Raw genomic sequence first — 19,740 nt, 5'->3', positions numbered from 1 at the left:
TTGTGTTGTAGTCACCAAACTTGGAACCCCACTTTAGACTAGGTAAAAAACCCACCAGTCTTTATGTGATAATTTAATGCACAGTAAAATAAAATGATCTTTGGGATTTTGGTGCATTGGCCTGCTTTTAATTGGTGTAGAACAACTTCAGTTGATTTCAGAGGGATTTGGAGGTGCTCAGCACTACAAAAACCAGGCCAAATATATTTTACATTCCTAAATATGGATTCTGAGCCTCTCTGTAGACACAGCAAGCAGGTGTGGATTTCAGTACACCTCAGCAACCAATGATTATGATGGGAGCTTAGTATGAATGCACAAGTTGCCAAATGGAAATTAATCAGTAATTTTTTTTATAATGTTGTCTAATGAAATAAATACTTAATCCTAGTGTAAGCAGCGTTCTAGCAGCAATGTATGCATGTTTTGTGAGACGTTCATTTTACATGAAGCACTACTGGCTCTCAGTGCTCTTATCTGTATTTGACATGTACAGTATGGAATATTTTACTTTCAACCTTCTTTTGTCCCTAAGTATCTGTCAGAAGAAAGAAGCTTGCTGTCTTCCCTATCATCGCCTCTTTTATTTTCCTAACCCTTGTTCTACCTGAACCCTACCAGTTCTAAGACCTCTGCCCAGGAGCACTGAAGAGATTTGAAAACCTGGACTTTTTACAGAAGTTTTGCCTTAGCCATATTTGCTATAGTTTAGCTTTGCACTGATATAGTAGACACCTTTGCTAGAATGGTGTTGCTAAATCACTGTCTTTTGATCCAAGTATATATAAGAAATAACTGCAAGAAGCATTCCCTCTGCAGGTAGCTGAGAACTGCTGTAACGAGAGAGCTGATTGCCAAGAGTGGTAGGAGCAGGATGACTTCGGAGCAAGTCTTTGACAGGTAACTTTGCTTATGCTTAGAAGACAGATCCCAGTTTCTGTGATGACTTTTTGTCTAAACACTTTAAATGCTTTATCTGCCACTGTGGTGTTACTAACAAACAGTCACGTTACATCATTTATTTTTTTTTAGCACTGTTAAAATAAGGCAAAATCCAGGGTTTCAGCTGCACAGGATGAACAATATCAATCATTTATTGTACTGATAGGCAGATAATCTATTCATTGTTCCTTCAGTTAACATACACAGTTGTAGTTCACATTGCATAGAGAGAACAAGCAGGTGAGAAGTTAAATCACTGTGCGTGGAGTGGGAGTAAAGCCATAAGAATGAGCTAGCTTAAATTCACTTCCATTTTTGAGCCTTTCTTCAGTGAAGATCCGTCCTACACCACATATTCCTTAACTTTCCAAGGCTGAGAGAGCCTGGGGCTACCAGGCCATTCCTGAAACAGGCATTTAGTCGCCTGAGTTCACCTGAGGTCACGGATTAATTTCAGTGGGAGTTCAGTGCCAGAATAATCTTGAAGGATCTGAGCCTCATTGTTAGAGACACGTTTCAAATAAAATGCATTTCCTTCTGCTTGTTAAGTAAGACACAGAGATGCATTTGAGAAGTTATATATAGCTAATCTTCTAACCTGGAATTGCTTCTGAAACAGCTTTAAATGAAGGCAACATAGATTTATTGGCTTTAAGACACAGCCCAATTTCCTTCTTATACAAGAAGATACCTGGAGTGATGACCTGGATGTTCATGGAGTTGTGCTGGCATAAAACTGGTGTAAAGTAAAAGAAGAGCTAGTGAAAAAAAAAAAAATGGGGGGAGGAAGATAGAAGAGCCATATCCATATAGTTCTCACTTAAAAAAAAAAAAAAACAACTCTAGACTAATAAAAGCAGAGCTTACCATGTAAACCGAATTACTAAATTGGTATAAAATATTTACTAGATCTTTTGTTTATTTTAGTGTTAAATTTTAATACTATTATTACAGATTAGTAATCCAATGTAATCTAAGGAGGCACAATTTTTCAAAATAGTTTTTTTGTCCTTTATATGGTACAGAAAAAAGAATCCAGGAGATAGACATGATAGACATACTAGACAACAACAGTCTTAGGATATTAAATTTAATTACAGATTACACAGAATATGATGTAAAAACAGCAATTTACTAGAATAATTATAACCTGCAAAATGTGAAAATAGTTTAGAAAATGGATTGTCATATTCTCTGACACAGCAATAGTCATGAAAGGTACACTTATATGTTAATCTGTGTATTAACTATGCTACCTGTCACTTAGCCAGGATTCCAAGACAGATTAAAGGCATTTGTTTCTGAAGTGCCTATGTTTAAATTCAGTAAAGTTAAACAGCTAGATTGAAAACACTGTATTTTTGTCAACTACTGCAAGGAGATAAATGCTTCACCTATATGCTATCAGTTCATAACAAGAAGAGTAATCAAAAAACTGCAGAGAGCACAGACCTGTAACTGGGTAGTTTGACAACTGACAATATTCCTTGATGCCTTGGTAACTTTTGGAGATCAGACATGCCAACTTCTCTTTCCTATTTCAGACCTAAATAATGTGTTGTCTGAATTTGTATTATATATTAAAAAAAAAATAATTAGTTGTAATTGGGAGAGAGACCTTTATGTTATGTGGATCAACAAGGAAAAATGTTGCAAGTGTCAAAGGATATGATGACCACAAAATGTCAGCAGGTATATATATTTTTTCCAGCTGTGTTTATGAAAGCCAAAAAAAAAAAAAGCCAACATATTTTAGTTTCTTTTGAATATACAGACTGGCCCAAACATAGACATTCTCTTTATCAATCTTATTGTTACAAAAACTGTACATTACAAACAGTATAGAAACAAACTCAAAGGAATGTGCCACACATCCTGGCTAATTTTCTATATGCAGTTTAAAAATACAGCCTACTCCCTTATAGTGCACAGTTATTGTGTAGATAGAGTACATCACTAGTTAAGTGGACATGAGAGAAGAGTTCTAATTTTCCTCAGCGCAGAGAATGAGAGCCAGTTCTGCTCGGTACAGCTTTCCTCCATCAGACAAGGCCATGATGCTTTTCTTGTATGTTGCAAGGTTGTTAATGTCTAATTCCTATTTAAAGAACAGATAATGCTTTATAATCCTGTTTAGTTGTCAGCATGAACAAGTTTGCTGCCAATGGCAGAAAATAAGGTGAAAAAAAAAAAGGGTGTTCTCAGCCTGTCCAACAGTAACACATTGAAAATGTTGTTATATATTTGTACATGATCCATGTTATAGGCATATGTTAGATTGCTGACAGCTGATGTCTCGGAAACAAGCTTTTGATAGTGTTGCTGTGTAATCACAACTCCCTTAGTTAAGGCTTTACACTGCTATGACTTCTGCCAAGATTTTTAGTTGTGCTTTGACTTCAGGAATTATGACTTAGAAGTTCTATATTTATCTTAATTGGGTGGATTAAAGTGTCCTTAAAATCCAAATTAAATCTAATCTCTAAGGGGAAAAAAGCCCTCTAGGATTACCTTTTTGTTCTTTTCACAGAGATCCTTCAGCAGTGCATCAAGTTCATTCTCATCAATGTATCCATTCCCATCCTGAAAAATAATATTAAAGGGAATTTTAAGCATTTATTTTTTCTCTCGGAGGTTACAGCTAGTTTTCAACAACTTCAGAAAATAAGTGCCCTCAATCTACTAAATTACTAAAAAGGTTTTCTGAAGACTTACTTGATCATACATCTCAAAGGCTTTATTGAACTCTTTTGCACACATTTTGACACCCTAAACACCAAGAGAAAAAAAAGATCATTAATGGGCCTATTATGTGTGATGGTAACAGTGTAACCTTAAGATGATAAATATTCATACCTGAAATTTAATAAGAAAATTTTCCTGTACTGGGAGTAGCCTTTAGAGACAAAAAAAAACAAAACAAAATAAAACAAATTCAGCATATTTACATCAATTGGTATGATATTTTTTATGAAAAGAGACAGAAGGCATACCTGGCCAGTTCAGTAAGCTCCAGCTTTCCATCGTTGTTCGCATCAAACATCCTGAGCTGAAAGAATATATATTTTTACATTACTAATCACAATTAATCACCATGATAAAGAAAATGCTTCTTTGGAAAACAAATTCAGTGAAATTTATGCTTAACTTAAAACTGAAATGATGGCTCCAGGTTTCAAACTGCCACGTTTACAGTGTAATACGTTTATTTAAAGTGCTGAAGAAGTAATTTATAGTAATTAATTCTACTGCAAAAGCCTGATAAGAAATGAGATGAACAATTCTGATTAACCTACTCTAAGATAGGTCTTAACCTGCCTACAGTGATGATTGTCCCATATGAGAAACGTGCATGTAATTATTTATAAGGGAGAGAAGTGTTGACATGATAACATTTTACTTTTGACTTCATGTCATGATCTAACAATAGCATCATTATTCTCTATTCATAAAAGTGAAACAACATTCAGGTAAAGTTCAATAGAATTCAAGGCATTCACTTCCTTAGGAAATAATAGATGTTTTATTCAATTGGCTGCTAGGTCTAAATATGTAAGTAAAGATCACATTCTGTTTCTGTGATATATTTCAAGAAAAGACCAAAGAGATGCTCTAGACAACCAAGACATTTTGTTGATAGTATTAAAATGGGAAATTAAATGTCTCCAAGTAATTATAACTAAATTATAAGAATAAATATATTGATGTAATTTGACAAAATAAGTGCATACTATTTCTAATCATTTTTAATCATCCTACTGTATTAAAGTGCTTTCCATTCAGCCCTTGAAAGGATTCAGGGGCACAAACAGCACACATGGAAGTACCTAGAGATATTAATGCTGCGTAGGATTAATTTTTATGTCTCTGCCAATTTTTATGTCTATATAGTTCCATTTTTCTACCTTCAAATATTATTTTGCCTTTGCTGTATAAAAGAGTCATAAAAGCAGCAAACTGTACAAAGCATTTTTAAGCATTGTACTGAAAACACCACCACCCACACTCCATCCCATCACTTTCAATCACAGTAATTTTAGATGTAATTTTTAGAGAAGAGGAAAAGTGGAGTCTTTCATTGAGGTAAGTGTACATCCTTTTAAACACAGAAACAATTCCATGAAAAAAATACCCTATTTCACTTTGGTAATTCACTAAAAAATGACAATGGAGACCAGAATAGGGACCAATTCTATAAGCAGTCTGTGTAACACCCTGGCTCCTTTTAACACCTGCTTTCCTCCTATAGAAGCATCTGCCTTATATGCATTCCACATGAAAGGAGATTTACATTTGGAGGAGGTAAGCAGTAGGAGCTGTAAAGTCAACATATTTTGATGGGTTGTTAGTGTCATGCTGTGCCTGCCTGCCTGCAGCTGCTCGGTGCTGTATGTTTTCCATCAGTCTTCTTTTCTAGTTTCTGGGGAGATTATGTGAGAGTTGGTTTTATAATTTCTTTCCTGTTACTTTGCTGCTAATTCTTTGTCAATGTGTCTCTCTGCAGAGGCCAGAACTGAGAGGACAGTTTAAGATGAAGGTCCAAAATCTCCCTAAACAAACAGAACGCACGTGTTGTCTTCACCAGTGAATAACTGTACATAAATGGCTTGTATTGGTACAACAAACAAGCAGACTTCTGTCAGGAAAGACACAGTTTTGATCAATCAATATTAGGCTTTGGGCCAGTTTGAGGGCTTGTGTGTTTACCTAACGTGTTTTTGATAATAATATTTTAGGATTAATCCAAACTGGGAAAACACAAACATACTGTTATACATTTCCTGAAGACAAGAATTCTGATTTTTTCTTTTCTTTTTGAAATGTCCATTCAGAAGCCATAGCGGTCTCTACCATGGAGCACCAGAGTGGTGAGATAGAAGGAACGCCTCTAGGACAAGCTGATTTAAGGCCAGGGAAGTGACAGTTTTGTTCTAGTGTTTATCTAAAGCATTAATTTCTTCTTTTGTAATTACACGGAGGAAACAAGAACAGTGAGGTGCTTGTAAATCTGTTAAGAAACCACCATGCACTAATTGCTTTTAGAACAAGAGACAAACACTACAGCACAGCTAGAAAGGAAAATATAGAAGGACGCCTCAAATTAATTTGATCTAAGCATAACAACATACTTAATCTTATGACAGGCACAATTTTTCTCCTGTGAACTCTGAAGACTTTAGTTTTACACCTAATGGCATGGGAAAGCATATCGGGAAAACTATTTGCACCATACTATGACTTGATCTAATGTTATGTAAACACCAAGAAGATTCAGAATTCCTGAGCATTTTTACAGCAGCAGTGAAAAGCTACACATTAGAGTTGCGTGGCTGCAGGAGTACTTGCAGTGCTTGATGCCACGATTCATGTCTGCGTTGCAATGACACATCTGGCCTTATTAGGACCTGGTGGGGCTCCAAATCATTTGGAACCTTCCAGTGGCTAAAGATAAACACAATTTGGATTAAACCAATCTTGATGAAATATGCCCGTAAATAATCTTACCATTATTTCTGTGTATTCTGTTAGCTTTGAGTCTTCAATCTGCTTATTTGCTTTCTGTAATAAATCTTTCAAGAAGCTCTGTTAAAATAAATAGAGAGCAATATGTGAATTTTTAATACTGTATAAAATGCTTGACTTGGTAATTTCAGATTAAAGTAATGGGAAATACTATTTTACTCCCACTTTAATATTTACTGCTGAAGTTCAAAATAAGTATGAAAAGAAGTAGTAATTAACAGTTAGGTCCACAACAATTTATTTTGATCAGTTCCAGTATACTACAGTTTTATTTGGAAAAAGTGACTCATAAAACATTATACATTGTATGCCATTTGTTGTATTGTGAATTTGGAAAAAATAGTTTGGCTTTCTAATCAGCTTTATCAGTAAATTAAACTAATTAACCTTGAGACTGCTTGGAAAATTTGGATGTCTAATTACTTCTTGCAACGTAGGAACGATTTTACAGAAAAGATCAATGATTAATCAAGTTTTCTCCTTGCCTATGGCACTACCTGATGCCAGAAGTGAACACGTTAACCTATATTCCTCCTTCAGGATAAGGTGGGAACCTTATCCTTTATATGTGTGCAGCCAGTTTCATCAGATTTATTATTTTTTAGAACAAGAACCTGACATGGTATCCCATGACTTTTTAAATAGGCATTTTAAACATCAGACATTTTCACTTTAAAAAATAAGATTATTTCTCTCCATGCAGTGGTTTAAATCGCTGTACTAGTAACATTAAAAAGAAGGATATCAATTTATTTGCCAAGCTTATTACAAGATCTGAAATGTCTGTATGTCTGTCAGTGCTCAGTGAAGTACTAATTACTATCATTAGTTGGAGTGCCATTATCTCTGTGGAAGTTTGGGTCACATTTCAAGATAGAAAATAGAGTAATTCGTAAGAAAATCAATTTGAATATATGTATATTCATCCCTGAATTTGAATGCAGCCATGTTAATAGCCGTATTACTTACTAGTACAGCTCTTTCAGTCTGGCCCCCTCTGTGCTGAAAGGCCTTCCTATTAGTTTCTACACAAAGACCATGACTGAAATGTTGTAAATGGACTTTATGGAGAAATGTTTAATCTTGTGTCCTTTGACAGAAAATAGGACTGGGAAGGATGTTGAAAGGCTACCCAGTCCATCTCCATGTCTCAAGGCAGAATCACTGATATCTGAATGTCCCACGTCATTGTCTGATCTGAGCTATTGTTAAACCGCTCTGAAATACAGGCAGCGATGGGGAGTCTGCCTGCCCCATTCCACTGCCGTTATTGTTGCTGGAAAGTTTTGCTCATTTCCAGCTTAAATTTCTCTTCAAAAGTTTTATGCGGATATAACATAAACATACATAGCAAATACTTAAAATGTTTGGGCTTGTCAAAAAATGTCTACCATTCCTAAAAATACAATTGGACATTTATGTCTTCTTTTCAGAGTTTTAAAATGGCCTGTTTCTCTGAGGCAAACAAAATCTCACCGCACAAGAGAGAGGGACCATTAGGACCAGTTAAAATTTCTTAGTTCTTCAACTGGTCCTCAATCAGCCCTGCTTTTTCAAGTCTATTTAAAATTACAGCAGTAGCAACAGTCCTAGAGGAACCGTCTAACAGCTGGAGAGTTCCCAAGTGCTGCATGCGTGGCCTCCTCCTGCTCCTCACAGCTTCAGACACACCGACCCACTGCAAGCAGGCAGCCAAAAATGGGCTCGTCTGTCTGAGGGCTACCTCAAGGAGGGATCCTTGTCAAATGTCATACAGGTACCAAACTCAAAGAGGAAGGGAAAAGGAATAAACTGAATTTTATCATTTGGAGTCCTGTTCTTAACAGAAGAGCTGTAAGGATTTCAGGTGGTTTGACCTCCTGGTACTCTGGTTAATAAAGTTTATGTAGCTCTTCTTTAGAATACCACATAAGGACAAAATATTCCAGATGGATTTAAGCTACAGCAATTGAACTGTAGAAAATGGCCTCTTTCTGCTCAGACTCTGCCGTATGTGAGCATCTCTCCTCTGAGGAGAGGCTGAGAGAGCTGGGACTGTTCAGCCTGGAGAAGAGAAGGCTCCGGGGGGATCTTACCAATGTCTATATATAGCTGAAGGGAGGGTGCAATTAGGACAGAGCTATATGATCTTTACAGTGGTGCTGAGGACAAGAGGCAATGGGCACAAACTGGAACACAGGAGGTTCCCTCTGAACATCTTTTTGCGCGTATTAAAACTGATATCAAATTCCCATCAAGTTATCTAAGCAGGGGCAGCACAAGTCCAGCCGTGTTAGCCTAACAGTATTACAGTGGAAACTGTATGGATTACGTGATACTTGAGAGAGCCTAATATACCCAGAAGCATTGCGATTAGTGGTCATGATGCCCTTAGGGGAAAAAGAAAAATCACAATGCTAACCCTCCACCCTAAAAAAAAACTAAAATCAAAACCAACCAAACAAAAAAGGAACAACATAGCTTTCACAGGCCTATCTGGTTTCCCTTGGCAGAAATCACCTTTCTTACTTCTAAACTAGAGTACCTGCTATCCTCAGTCACTTGAGACAAACATCGATCCAAATTAAACCACGTTTTTAGAAACATTTATCAGATTAGAGGTGCACTTAAAGTAATTCACTGGTGATAAAAACATCAGCTAATCATATTGCTTTTCAGTCGTGTCTGAAATGCAAACACATACACCAGCGGGTGTCTGAAGAAAAAGATCCCGTGCCTGTAATCCAATGCCTGCTCTCATTTTGTGCACACTCACAGGTATCAGCTTACCTTAAGTTCCTCAGAATCAATGAAGCCACTGTGGTCGCTGTCGTATTTTCTCCATGTCTGCAATCAGAACACGGGCGATTTGATGATGTATTTATGGCAATCGGGTCTTGGGTGATTTTACAAAAGGAAACTTTTCACACTGTACCTGCATGAAGTCTTCACTTGACTTTAGCTGCTGGCACCTGAAGAACAACAGGAAATTCTCCTCCGTCGGTAATATCTGAGCAAGCTGTAACAGATTTTTAAAAAGATTAAATTTTGATTGTTCATTAGCCCAGCTGAGCCTTAGAGTATGAAACCTTTAACAGAAGCAAGGGATTTTTCATGATCCCACTACCCCATTGTGACCCCACTGGAAGCTTCATCCCATTAGCCAAAATGTTTAGAAGATGCCGCTGAAAAACTTCTGGCTTTGCCACGTTCATCAAGGTTAAACAGAAGTGAGGTCTGAGAGAAGGCAGTGAAATAATTTACTGAAAGGGCAGCTAGGGAAAGAGGGAAAAAATTCACCTATGCAGAGTCAGGATCTGTGGTGAGAACCTTAGAATCAGTGCGAAGAAAGCATGGATGTATAGAGGATGAGTGTGAAGGACCATGAATTAAGAAAGTGAGGTAGAAAGACTACTGACAGGTACTGAGTAAGAGAAGAAGGAGACAGGAACACTGACGTGAAGAACACGTGTAAGGAAAGCAGAAAAATAAATGGAAAAAAAAAAGGAGGGAAAAAGAATGTGGGTAGGGTAAGGAGATGGCAACTGGCGATCATTTGTCAGGCACAGAGATGTGTTCAAGAAGAGCTATAAATACCATAAGGGAATCAAAAGGGCTTTTAGCCCTGCAAAATCAGGGGTGGTTTTTCCAATGCCTATGCTCTACAAAAGGCTTTTTTAAAATCAGACATTATTGTACTGATTTTTGAAAATGTTCATTTACTATAACTCAATTTTGGCAAGTGACAAATGTAGAAGATGGAGAGTATGCTATATAATTTCATGTAAAATCATGATTTGTTTTTAACAAAAGCCTAATATTTTTTTTCTGTGCTCAAAATGTATGAAATATGTTTTGATTAGGGAAAACTTTTTACTTGAAGAATAGACCAGCTGTGCTTACTAGGAAGAGAAAATGGAGAAAGCAGGATTTCTTAGCTGCATTCTTTTATGAAAAATGACATCTGCAGACTTCCTGTAGCCCCATCTTAAAATTTGTATTCAGATTTTTTGTTTCTGTGCATTCATTTCACATCCTAAAATCCCTTGTTCTGCTATTGCCTTCTTCCGTACTATTGTCTGATTGCTTGATTTTTTTATTTTTTATTTGATTCTCGTTGCACTGTAGGTGACTTCAGCTCTCCCTCTCACTCTATAGGCACAACAAGGTGATGGAAACAGATCTCTAGTTTCTCTAAAATTATCTGTGCAAGAAATGAGTGATATCCGTTAAGTGCTGGTACAACTGAAAACATGCGTCAGAGTACTCTCCTTACAGAAATGGAGCAGTTGATTACAGACTGCCAAGCACATCACCGCGTTCTGAGTGCTTTTGCTAAATGGCTGAAAACCAAACCTAATCAACTTAAACAATGTGTTTTTGTCAGCAGCCTTTGAAATCTACTCCATTATAAATGGCATATACATAAATGGGTAAGTGCACATTCGTATATACGCAACAGCTAAATCTGTGGAACTTTGTACTGATTTATGGAAACTTTTCTTTGTTTCTCCCATGGGAGGGGGCTTTGACTTTTGGAGTAAATCAGCATTGCAACTGAAGAGTAAACATTGGATGGAAGGACTGATTATAAAAAACAGCAGAGGGAAGGGACTGATTATGACAATGAAAAAGTGTCTACGTGCGTGGGAACTGGAAGTAAGTCCTGGTTAGGGGGACAGCTATAGCTAACTTTGGTGAATTTTGCAAGGGTGCTAAATACAAAACAAGAACTTTCCAAAGCATCATTAACAGCTTACTAGCTGTACCTAACTGGATATGAGGCACAGAATATATTACCCGGGGAAGAAAATTATTTTAAACTATACCTCCTGCCCTTTGTAGGTCTCACACAGAGAAAAGCACAGACTTTTGCATTACAAAGATATAGTGGATCAATATTCAATATTAGCTCAGACTTCTGCCAAAAATAAGTCTTTCCTGTTTTCCTTCTTTCCAGCCCTTTAGCACAGTATGAACAATAGCTAAAAAGAAGTCCAGTTGTCCTAGCATCAAATAGCATTAAATTGCTTTTCACTGAAAAGTCTGCAGTAGTAAGGGATAGGGAATTTCCCAGTCCCTGATACGGAGAAGAAATATGGGAACCTGCTGCTGTTTCTGATGAAGACTTCTTTATGAGTACGGGCATGTTGGGACCCTGTGAGCGTGGTTCAGTAAGAGTGCAGACTGCCAGGAGTTCTCCTGCATGTAAGCAGAGGCAGTTTTGGAGGTGCTTCTGTGCACTCTGATGCTTTTATGGAGAACATCAGCTATTTCTTTATCATGAGTAATAGAGGACAATATCAAAGCCCAAGGCTGGCTTGACTGCTCTCTACTCAGCTGCAAGTTGATATAGATCTTTATAGGATACATAACAGAAAAAATACTCTCAGTAATTAAAACAATGTCAGAATTATTTGCTAGAATTGTTCTCTAAATAAATTTTGTTGATCATTAAGATATCTTTCATATAACTCAGTGAATTTGCTTCTCAAAATCTTATAATAGAGAACAGAAGTAAAAATAATATTTTAGGCTAATAGGTAGTTATTTTTATGGTGGAAGTGTCAAATAATGTGGACGTGGAATTACTGCAGTCCTGAGTTTCAAACCCCCAGGTTCCACCTTCACATTTTAGTGCAAGCATTGGCCTGAGTACAAAAGGTGAACTAAAGGTCTCTTACAAAATGGCAAGGTAGTGGACAGGTCAGGCTCTGCACTTAGCTTGTAGGCACTGGATAAAAGCTAGTGGGCTAAGTACAGTGTGCTTCCAAAGACAGAATCGACACTTAATCTGAGCACAAAGCTGAAAATCCACTCCTTCCTCTGTGAAGACACCCAGGCCTCCCCTATATCTTAGCCCAACAAACCTCTCCTTGAAAATTCATTATCTGCTAGGACATTTTCCTTCAGTTGCTGGGGTATTCATTATGATGACTGGAAGGCTGAATGCATTTATGTATTTTTTTTTTAAACAGCAATCATATACTTTTTCAGGAAAAGTGTTTGCTGTACAATGCAAATGGGAGCAATCCGAAATTAGTGGACGTTTTTATTTACAAGGAAGGAGAATCAAGTCCAAATAGCAACTTTAGTACCATACTGCACGTACAACATAGTCTGAGTCCCATCAGCATTTTCCAAATCAAGCTTCTTGCTGATGTCAGTGAAAAAAAATATAGCCTTTGGGTTAGGAAGCTGCTATATTAAGGGAAAAATTCCCTTCAGTCACTGAACGGAGAGCTGTCAATATTCAGTGGCTTCAGTGGATGCTGAACGTGGTTGGCAGTTCACTGGAGGTGGTAAGCACCTTACAGTATTAGGCCTTGTGGGATTTGATCACCTTTACCCATTAAGTCAATAGTATAATCAGAAATAGAACTCGAAAGGCAAAACTCTCGGTTATCTTCCCTAGGCAAAGAACCAGAGTCTTTTGCAGGTACTCTCTACACATTCTTCTAGCATATAATGCTTCTATTACATGTATTCAAAAATACTAAATTAAACAGGATTATTCAATAGCAAATGAATAAGCATTTATTAGTGCAAACAAACAATTTGTTAGTCCAAATTAACACTCGTTCTTTTCAGATGCAGAATTACACCAATGCTAATATTGTCAAAAGATGCATTTTTAAAATAGATTATAGCTGTAAGTGAAAGAAACTGTTCATATTTCCATAGTTTAGTCATAGATACGCATTTAAACAAATATTTGCAATTCAGACATGTGACAGAGGACAAAAGATATCCTGAAGTGATCTATTATATCAGCAGTGATATATCCTATTGACTTTTACAAATTCTATTCAGTCCTCTATTTTAAAAATAGCTACTGACCCGAAGTTAGTCACTGTAGAAATTTTGCAGACCTGGCTTGTATCTAGCTGTTTCTTAATTAGCTCTCTAGGTCAAATTTCTTATTACCAGAAAAGAAAAAAAAAAGAAAAAAAAAGAAAAAAAGCATCTAATAATAGCATTTAATAATAATGCCTCAGTCTCAAAGCACTCAGTGTGACATAAATGAGTTGTAGGTTTAGGCTTGAAATAGTGACTTCTCAAGCTGTAACCCAACAAATTCTCCTTTTTGATTTGCAGCACTGGACAATGAAAGTAAGAGAAAACACGTTGGTTCCCTACTTACTAGATGTCTAAATTATACAGTTGTTGAGAGCCTGTAAGTGTAGAGGAGTTTGGCTGACTGCGTATCTGTTCTCTTTAGAAAGAGGGAGGAAGAAACAGGAATTTTCTCCCTCAGGTTTTGTTAAAGTTCAAGAAAGGTCTGGATCACAACTATTGTTAAAATTTTGATTAAATTTAACATGATTAACGTGCTATTTTATCATATACGTGTGTTTTAGAATAAGCTACATATAGTGACTGCCTAGTTACATTCACTTGTGTGATGCCCTAATTATAAGAGTGGTGACAGAGCATTAATTCAAAATCATACGTAGAAATAGATCATATTTATTTTTCACAATTTAAATTTCTAAAATGGAGCTGTTAGCTACTTCACAGGAAAACTAAATTGCTATTAATGCTTATTTGTACTGAATAAAGCATGCAAAGCTAAATGAAATTTACTGAAATTATCTGGAGAATGGTAAGGAGCACTTTACTTTTTGGTAAGGAAAAAAATTCATTAGTGAAAAAAATGCTAAAGATTCTAAGACAGAGAAAGAATTTTCTGTGTTACTAAAAATCCAAACTATTTACATAATATGTTCATATTGTTCTGTGCTAAATATATTTTCTACACATAAACATGCTAGTCATTTGTTATAAAGTAATTATCTTACCTCGACTATTCCTATTTTCCCATCAGTAGCTTTGCCATATTGGTCCACAAAAGCTTTCATTTCGGGTGTTAAATCCTGTGAAGTTATAATGAGAGAATTGTCATTTATAAGATACAGAGAAACATATACAAACTACTTGGAGCATTCTAATAGTCACCAAATAATTTACTACAGTTAACAAAGCATTCACACTTACTGTAGCTAGATTCCTCAAGTTGTTATGGAATTGAGTAATTTTTTATGATGAATAATGTCACCGTGATAAATTTTGCTTCCCAAAGGGTTATATTATAGTCAATGTGAATGATTGACATCTAAATACTTGGATCTAAATACTCCTATTTTAGTTTACAGAATGAAAAAATTAAGATGTGTTGGAAGACGTGTATAACAGCTCCATTGTTTAAGGGGATAACAGTGAATTTCATGGGTAATTATTAGTCAATTTTCTATGTTTTCATTTTTAAATGACAAACTTCAAGGCAGTGCAACATCCTTCAAAATAAGGAACATTTCAGTATAATACATCTGAACACCAATATAGTCTTTACACATCCTTGAGTTGATCCTACCTGAACAATTTTAGCTCTAAAAAAACGAATAAGACTATCACGTTTTTCACTGCTTAGTATTTAGTTATCATAAAAACAGTATCCAAATGTCACTGCTGTAACGTAGAGAAGCAGGTTTGGGAGGGAGAAAGCTTTGAGGAGTACCTTAAATCTGACAGAATGAAGTCAGCACAGCTGTTCATTGTATAAATTATATCTCTTGATATACATTTGTACTCGAAGACTGTCTTATGCCTAGGCTACAGCAAAGGTGCCAGCCTCAGGGTGAGTATCTAAATACTTGAACCGACACTTCAACTGGACATGCTTTGCTTTTCTATAGGCTGTCATCAACCTTCAACACTGATTAAACTTCTGATTTTCTTTACATTTCCTATTGGTCTAAGCTAGTAAAACCATGCAGCAAGAATCAGGACTACAGCTGTGATAAAATATTTGACAATTCTACGGTTATAGATGATGATACAGCAGTCTTTAGATTAAAGTTTTAGTTGCTCTAATAGATCTGATTACATAGGACCTAAGTGATTCTCTCACTGGAGACACAGGGAATCTCAGCTGTACAAACTCTGTTGTAGTTTGTCCCAAATTTCAACTACAAAAGCTACCTAAAATGTCAGTTCTTTATAGCTGATACAATCATGGCCTAGTATCCTATTTATGTCAAAGTCATCCATGGCAGGTTAGTAATTTGCCGTGGCTTTAATTAGAGATGTTGTTATTAATACAATGCAGTTCAATGTCACCTCTCATCTACTGATCCCAAAGTGGGCACGTTTGCTTAGCAGCTGGAATGGAGAATTTAGACACCTGGATTTTAATTAGTCCTAGTTAAATATTTTGCTAATCTTTCTCGTAGCACCTCTGCAGCGCCAGCGTCCAGCTGTTGAAGGAGGCATAATTGCTTACAGGCTATACAAAACAAGATGTATGTTGTCCAGAAAATTTTTTTTCCCCTTTGTGTTCACTTCAGTTACTCTTGAGCTTGTTGACGAATTTTTCAGGTCATGTTATTCAAATAAATGTTTTCAGTCAAAAAGGCTTGCTTAAATTTAACCAAGTCCAGTCCTAATCTTGATACAGATGCAGTGTGCAACACTTGAAATTAAGAAACAAGTCCTTCACACCTTCATCTCACCTCTTAAAAGACGCTTATCCAACCAAGTGGAACTTGGAGCTTTTTTGGAATGATTTTAAAAACGTAAGTACAGATGGCACTACAGAAACACTTACCATGACTGCATTCATAAACATCTATTAAATCACATATTTCTCTGGAGAAATACTGTCGTCATCTGCATTTGCAGAGAAAGTAAGTAACAAATGTGGAAAAACTTGTCTAAGACCCACTGATTGCCTCTCTGTTGACCTCTTTGTCGAAACACCCTACAGTTTCTTCTGGCAATGGGCACACCTAAGTAGAGAACGTAAGGCATAAAAAGTGGGCCACAGCAAATGGAAGCTATGCCTATATAGTTATACAGTTTTTATCTTTAGAAAGTGGCAGTTCTTTCAAAGTGTCTGAAAGTATGTCAGATCAATTCACTGTCTACCACAATGAAAACACACAGTGTGACCAAAAGAAAGCCCAAGCCCTGACACCTCTGACTGCACATGCACCCTCTGGAGCAAAGGCAGTTCCAGTCATGGGGCTAACATCAGTCGGGTTGCATGCTACTGCTCCGTCTGAGAAAAAGCAACTGTGAAAGTACAGGCTTACCGAGTGGATTAATAAAAGGGTTAGAATTAGAACATAATTAGAACAGCTCTGTAGTTGGGAAGAATATTGGGAAATGTTAAACCATCCTATTCAATGACAGAATCAATGTGATTCTTTAATGCATATGGCATGACTGATGTAAAATCCAGCTATGAAGAATGCATAATTGAATATTTCAAAAATAGTGAGCAGGAGAGTGACCTGAAATGCAGAAGTTAATGATGACAAAGAAGCTTTGGGGTGTTAAAAGAAGGACAGCCAAGGAAATGACATATAACCTACACTAGTTTCTCAACGTGTCCCTTCTGGCAAAAGGAAAGAAATTCGAAGCTACTGAATTAGTATCCCATGAGACAAGACACGAACTGATGAGATGCTTGTTTGGCAAATGAGCCTTCAAATCCAAGAATCAGCTTAGATTTGAAACCTAAGATGACACATATCCATAATCTAGAAAAAGACTTTAGCATCCAACATAACATCTACCAAAAGGAGAGCCAATGGACCAAGTACCAAATACGATGTTGCTACAGATCAATATGATTGCTCTTTTCAAAAGAAAGTTCCAAAACCAAGATTGATTCAGAGAAATGGCAAAGAAAAACTTAATTAAACACCTCAGCATTTTCCAAAAAAAAAAAAAAAATGTGAGATACAGGCAGAGGTTATGCAAAAGACAGCATAAATGTAACGTAGCAGATAAGAATAATCCTGATAGGCTTTTCTGTGTTACTTTGACCAGGCTCTTTTATTTTTTTTTTTTTTTTTTTTTTTAAGAGGAGGTGCAAACTTTCTTGGAGGGAGAAAAGAGTCTGATTTTGAAACAATTGATATTTTCCCCTTGAGCTTCTAATTCATTTGCTTTAACTTCTGAAAATCGTATAAGGATTTCTACTGAGAATACCATTGATACTAAATATACACAGGCTTCAGTATCTCCTTTCTAATGGACATACTTAAGTTTCCTGCACTTTACTATGGAAGAGAGATTTGTTCTGCTGAACTACCCGAAAGATACTGAAGTTGTGTTTAGCCTTCTCCGAGAAAAAAAATACTCAAAAATATAATTTTTTCTTTCTAAAAGAAGCCACATTCATTTACTATTTTTTGTGAAGTTCTTTGAAATTTTAGTTTTAAATTATTAACACTCATGAAAATGAGTGTCTACACCAATGGCTATAAGAAGACTTAACTGATACCAAGACTGCAGTAACATTAGAGGCATTGCTGGTGGACAGATTTTCAGATCCGTGAAGTTTACACTCATATAATTACTAAGATAAAAATTTTCACAGAATAAACTGGTGCATAATATTTTTTTTCCGGCAGTCACTTCTAAAATATACAACAACTTTAAAACAAAGTTAATTATTGAAAAGCTATTGCTCAATTTGGAGGTATACTTATATGAAGTAATAATCTATTTCATCCATGCACACATGTCGTTCAGTTAATTAAAATTTTACTGTTACTTCAGAAGTATTTCTGCATAGATTGACTACAATAAATTTGATATATTTATATATATTTGAAATTGATGCTAATTATTTTAAGTGTAATTAAGTTGTTAAAAAATTTTACTTCTATTTTAATTCAAATCTTTATACGGAATCATTTCTCTCTCCTCTCTCCCCCCCCCCACCCCCTTCCTTTTTTTCTAAGTGGGTATAGTTTGGAGGACATTTATGATTAATACATTAATAACTCATGCACAGAATTGCATTGACAACATTGTCAAAAACTTTGCTGTCCCTGTGAGCAATTTAAACTACGAGGATTTGATACTCGTATTCTTGGTGTACAACACTGGAGAAGGGCACGAAGTGGCTGGCAGTCATCTGCAGATCTATTTACTGACCAGCAAGGGGCAGAAATGCATTTCAGCCCATGCTGCCCATTACGCACGAAATTAAAGCACAGTCCAACTAACTTAAGTGCTTGCTGGTTTTTCTTTTCTTTTCTATCTCCATCTCTTTTTTTAAGTATCAATACATAACTGGCTTGGTTGTGATGGGATAAAGTCCCATCCATGACAAAAGGGTAACGTGCATGCATTTGCTGACCTTTTTAAAGCCGTTTTAGACGTATCAGCTTGTAGCCTGGTGAGATGTGAACGGGACCTGATCTCCAGATAGATGGACCCTGGTCTCTCCTCTCCAAACCAGACGACATATTTCATGTTAAACCTGTAGATTTCTAACTGCCCTACTTCCCTGTGCCTGCTGAGGCTCCTCTATGCACCGTGTGATGGCCACAGGGCAGGGGAGGAATCGGGGCACCAGAGTTTGCTCAAGAAAACTCTTCTTTCCCGGAGGAGACGGAAAAACGGGGGGCGAAACGTTAACCTACCAAGCCTGCCTTCTTCCTCGCCTGCTGCAGCTCCTGGATGAAGTTTTGTAGCTCCTTCCCATCCATGTACCCATTGCCTACAACAAAAAGAGTTACGCTTGCGGCCACCGCTCCCTCCAAACTCTTTCCGCTCTTCAGCGCCGGCAGAGACTCCTCGGCCCGAGGGCTGCCTCCGGGGGGGCTCCCGGCACACCTCGCCCGACCCCAACCCCAACCCCGACCCCAAAGCCGCTGGGGGCGGCGGTGGCGGAGCGGGGATCCCTCTCCACCCCCCTCCTCCAGCGGCTGTGTCCCCCTCCCCTCTCGCAGCCCCCCTTCCAGCCGCCCCCCTGCCGCCCCGGGGAGGGGACGAGAGTCACCGTCGGAGTCGTAGTGGTGCCAGATCTCGAAGAACTGGGCGGCCGAGATCTCCACGCCCTGCAGGTGGCTCTCCGCCGTCATGATGATGGAGGGGGGCGCGGAGGGGGCGCGGAGGGGGCGCGGAGGGGGCGCGGAGGGGGGCGCAGAGGGGGCGCTGTCCGCGGTGCTGACTCTGCCCGCGGCCGGCGCAACGGCGACAGCGGCGGCTCCGACGGCTCCTCCCGCCGCCGCCCCGCCGAGGGCTATTTATTGGGGCCGCCCCGGCCGGCCACTCCTCCCGGCGCTGCCCTGCCCGCCCTGCGTACGAAGGGGGGGGCCGGGGTCTCCCCCCCGGAGGGTGCCGCCCTCACCTCGGCGCGGGGAGGGAGGGTCGGGGTGCGGCGGGTCCCCCCCAAGTTATCTTGGGGTCCCGATGCTGAAGTGGTAGTCGTGGATCTGCCGGCTGAGCCGTCGGGTTCCCAGCTGGGGAAGGGTGCTGGGTGTCAGCTCTGTG

General features: G+C 38.0%; 1 protein-coding gene across 1 annotated transcript; it reads right to left on the bottom strand.

Annotated features, from left to right (window-relative positions):
* Positions 1-1,060: 1,060 nt before the first annotated feature.
* Positions 1,061-19,480, bottom strand: CALB1 (calbindin 1). Its single transcript, XM_083824141.1, has 11 exons — positions 19,247-19,480; positions 18,888-18,964; positions 14,247-14,321; positions 9,380-9,463; positions 9,235-9,291; positions 6,448-6,525; positions 3,936-3,991; positions 3,799-3,838; positions 3,658-3,711; positions 3,454-3,525; positions 1,061-3,040 (listed from the first exon to the last, which is right to left on the bottom strand). Exons 1-11 carry the CDS (start codon positions 19,326-19,328, stop codon positions 2,927-2,929), a joined length of 789 nt encoding a protein of 262 aa, XP_083680267.1. The 5' UTR covers positions 19,329-19,480; the 3' UTR covers positions 1,061-2,926.
* Positions 19,481-19,740: the final 260 nt, after the last annotated feature.

This window comes from Anser anser, assembly GCF_964211835.1.
Source record: "Anser anser genome assembly, chromosome: 2".
NCBI lineage: Eukaryota > Metazoa > Chordata > Aves > Anseriformes > Anatidae > Anser > Anser anser.
Note: the sequence above shows the minus strand (reverse complement) of the source record. Positions and strands in the feature narration are given on the sequence as shown.

Coding starts and splice junctions, on each gene's coding strand:
- CALB1 (XM_083824141.1), bottom strand. CDS start 19,328: ATGACGGCGGAGAGCCACCTGCAGGGCGTGGAGATCTCGGCCGCCCAG. Junction 9,464..14,246: donor GGAAAATAGGAATAGTCGAG/GTAAGATAATTA, acceptor AATCTGTTACAG/CTTGCTCAGATATTACCGAC. Junction 3,526..3,657: donor CCTTTGAGATGTATGATCAA/GTAAGTCTTCAG, acceptor ATTATTTTTCAG/GATGGGAATGGATACATTGA.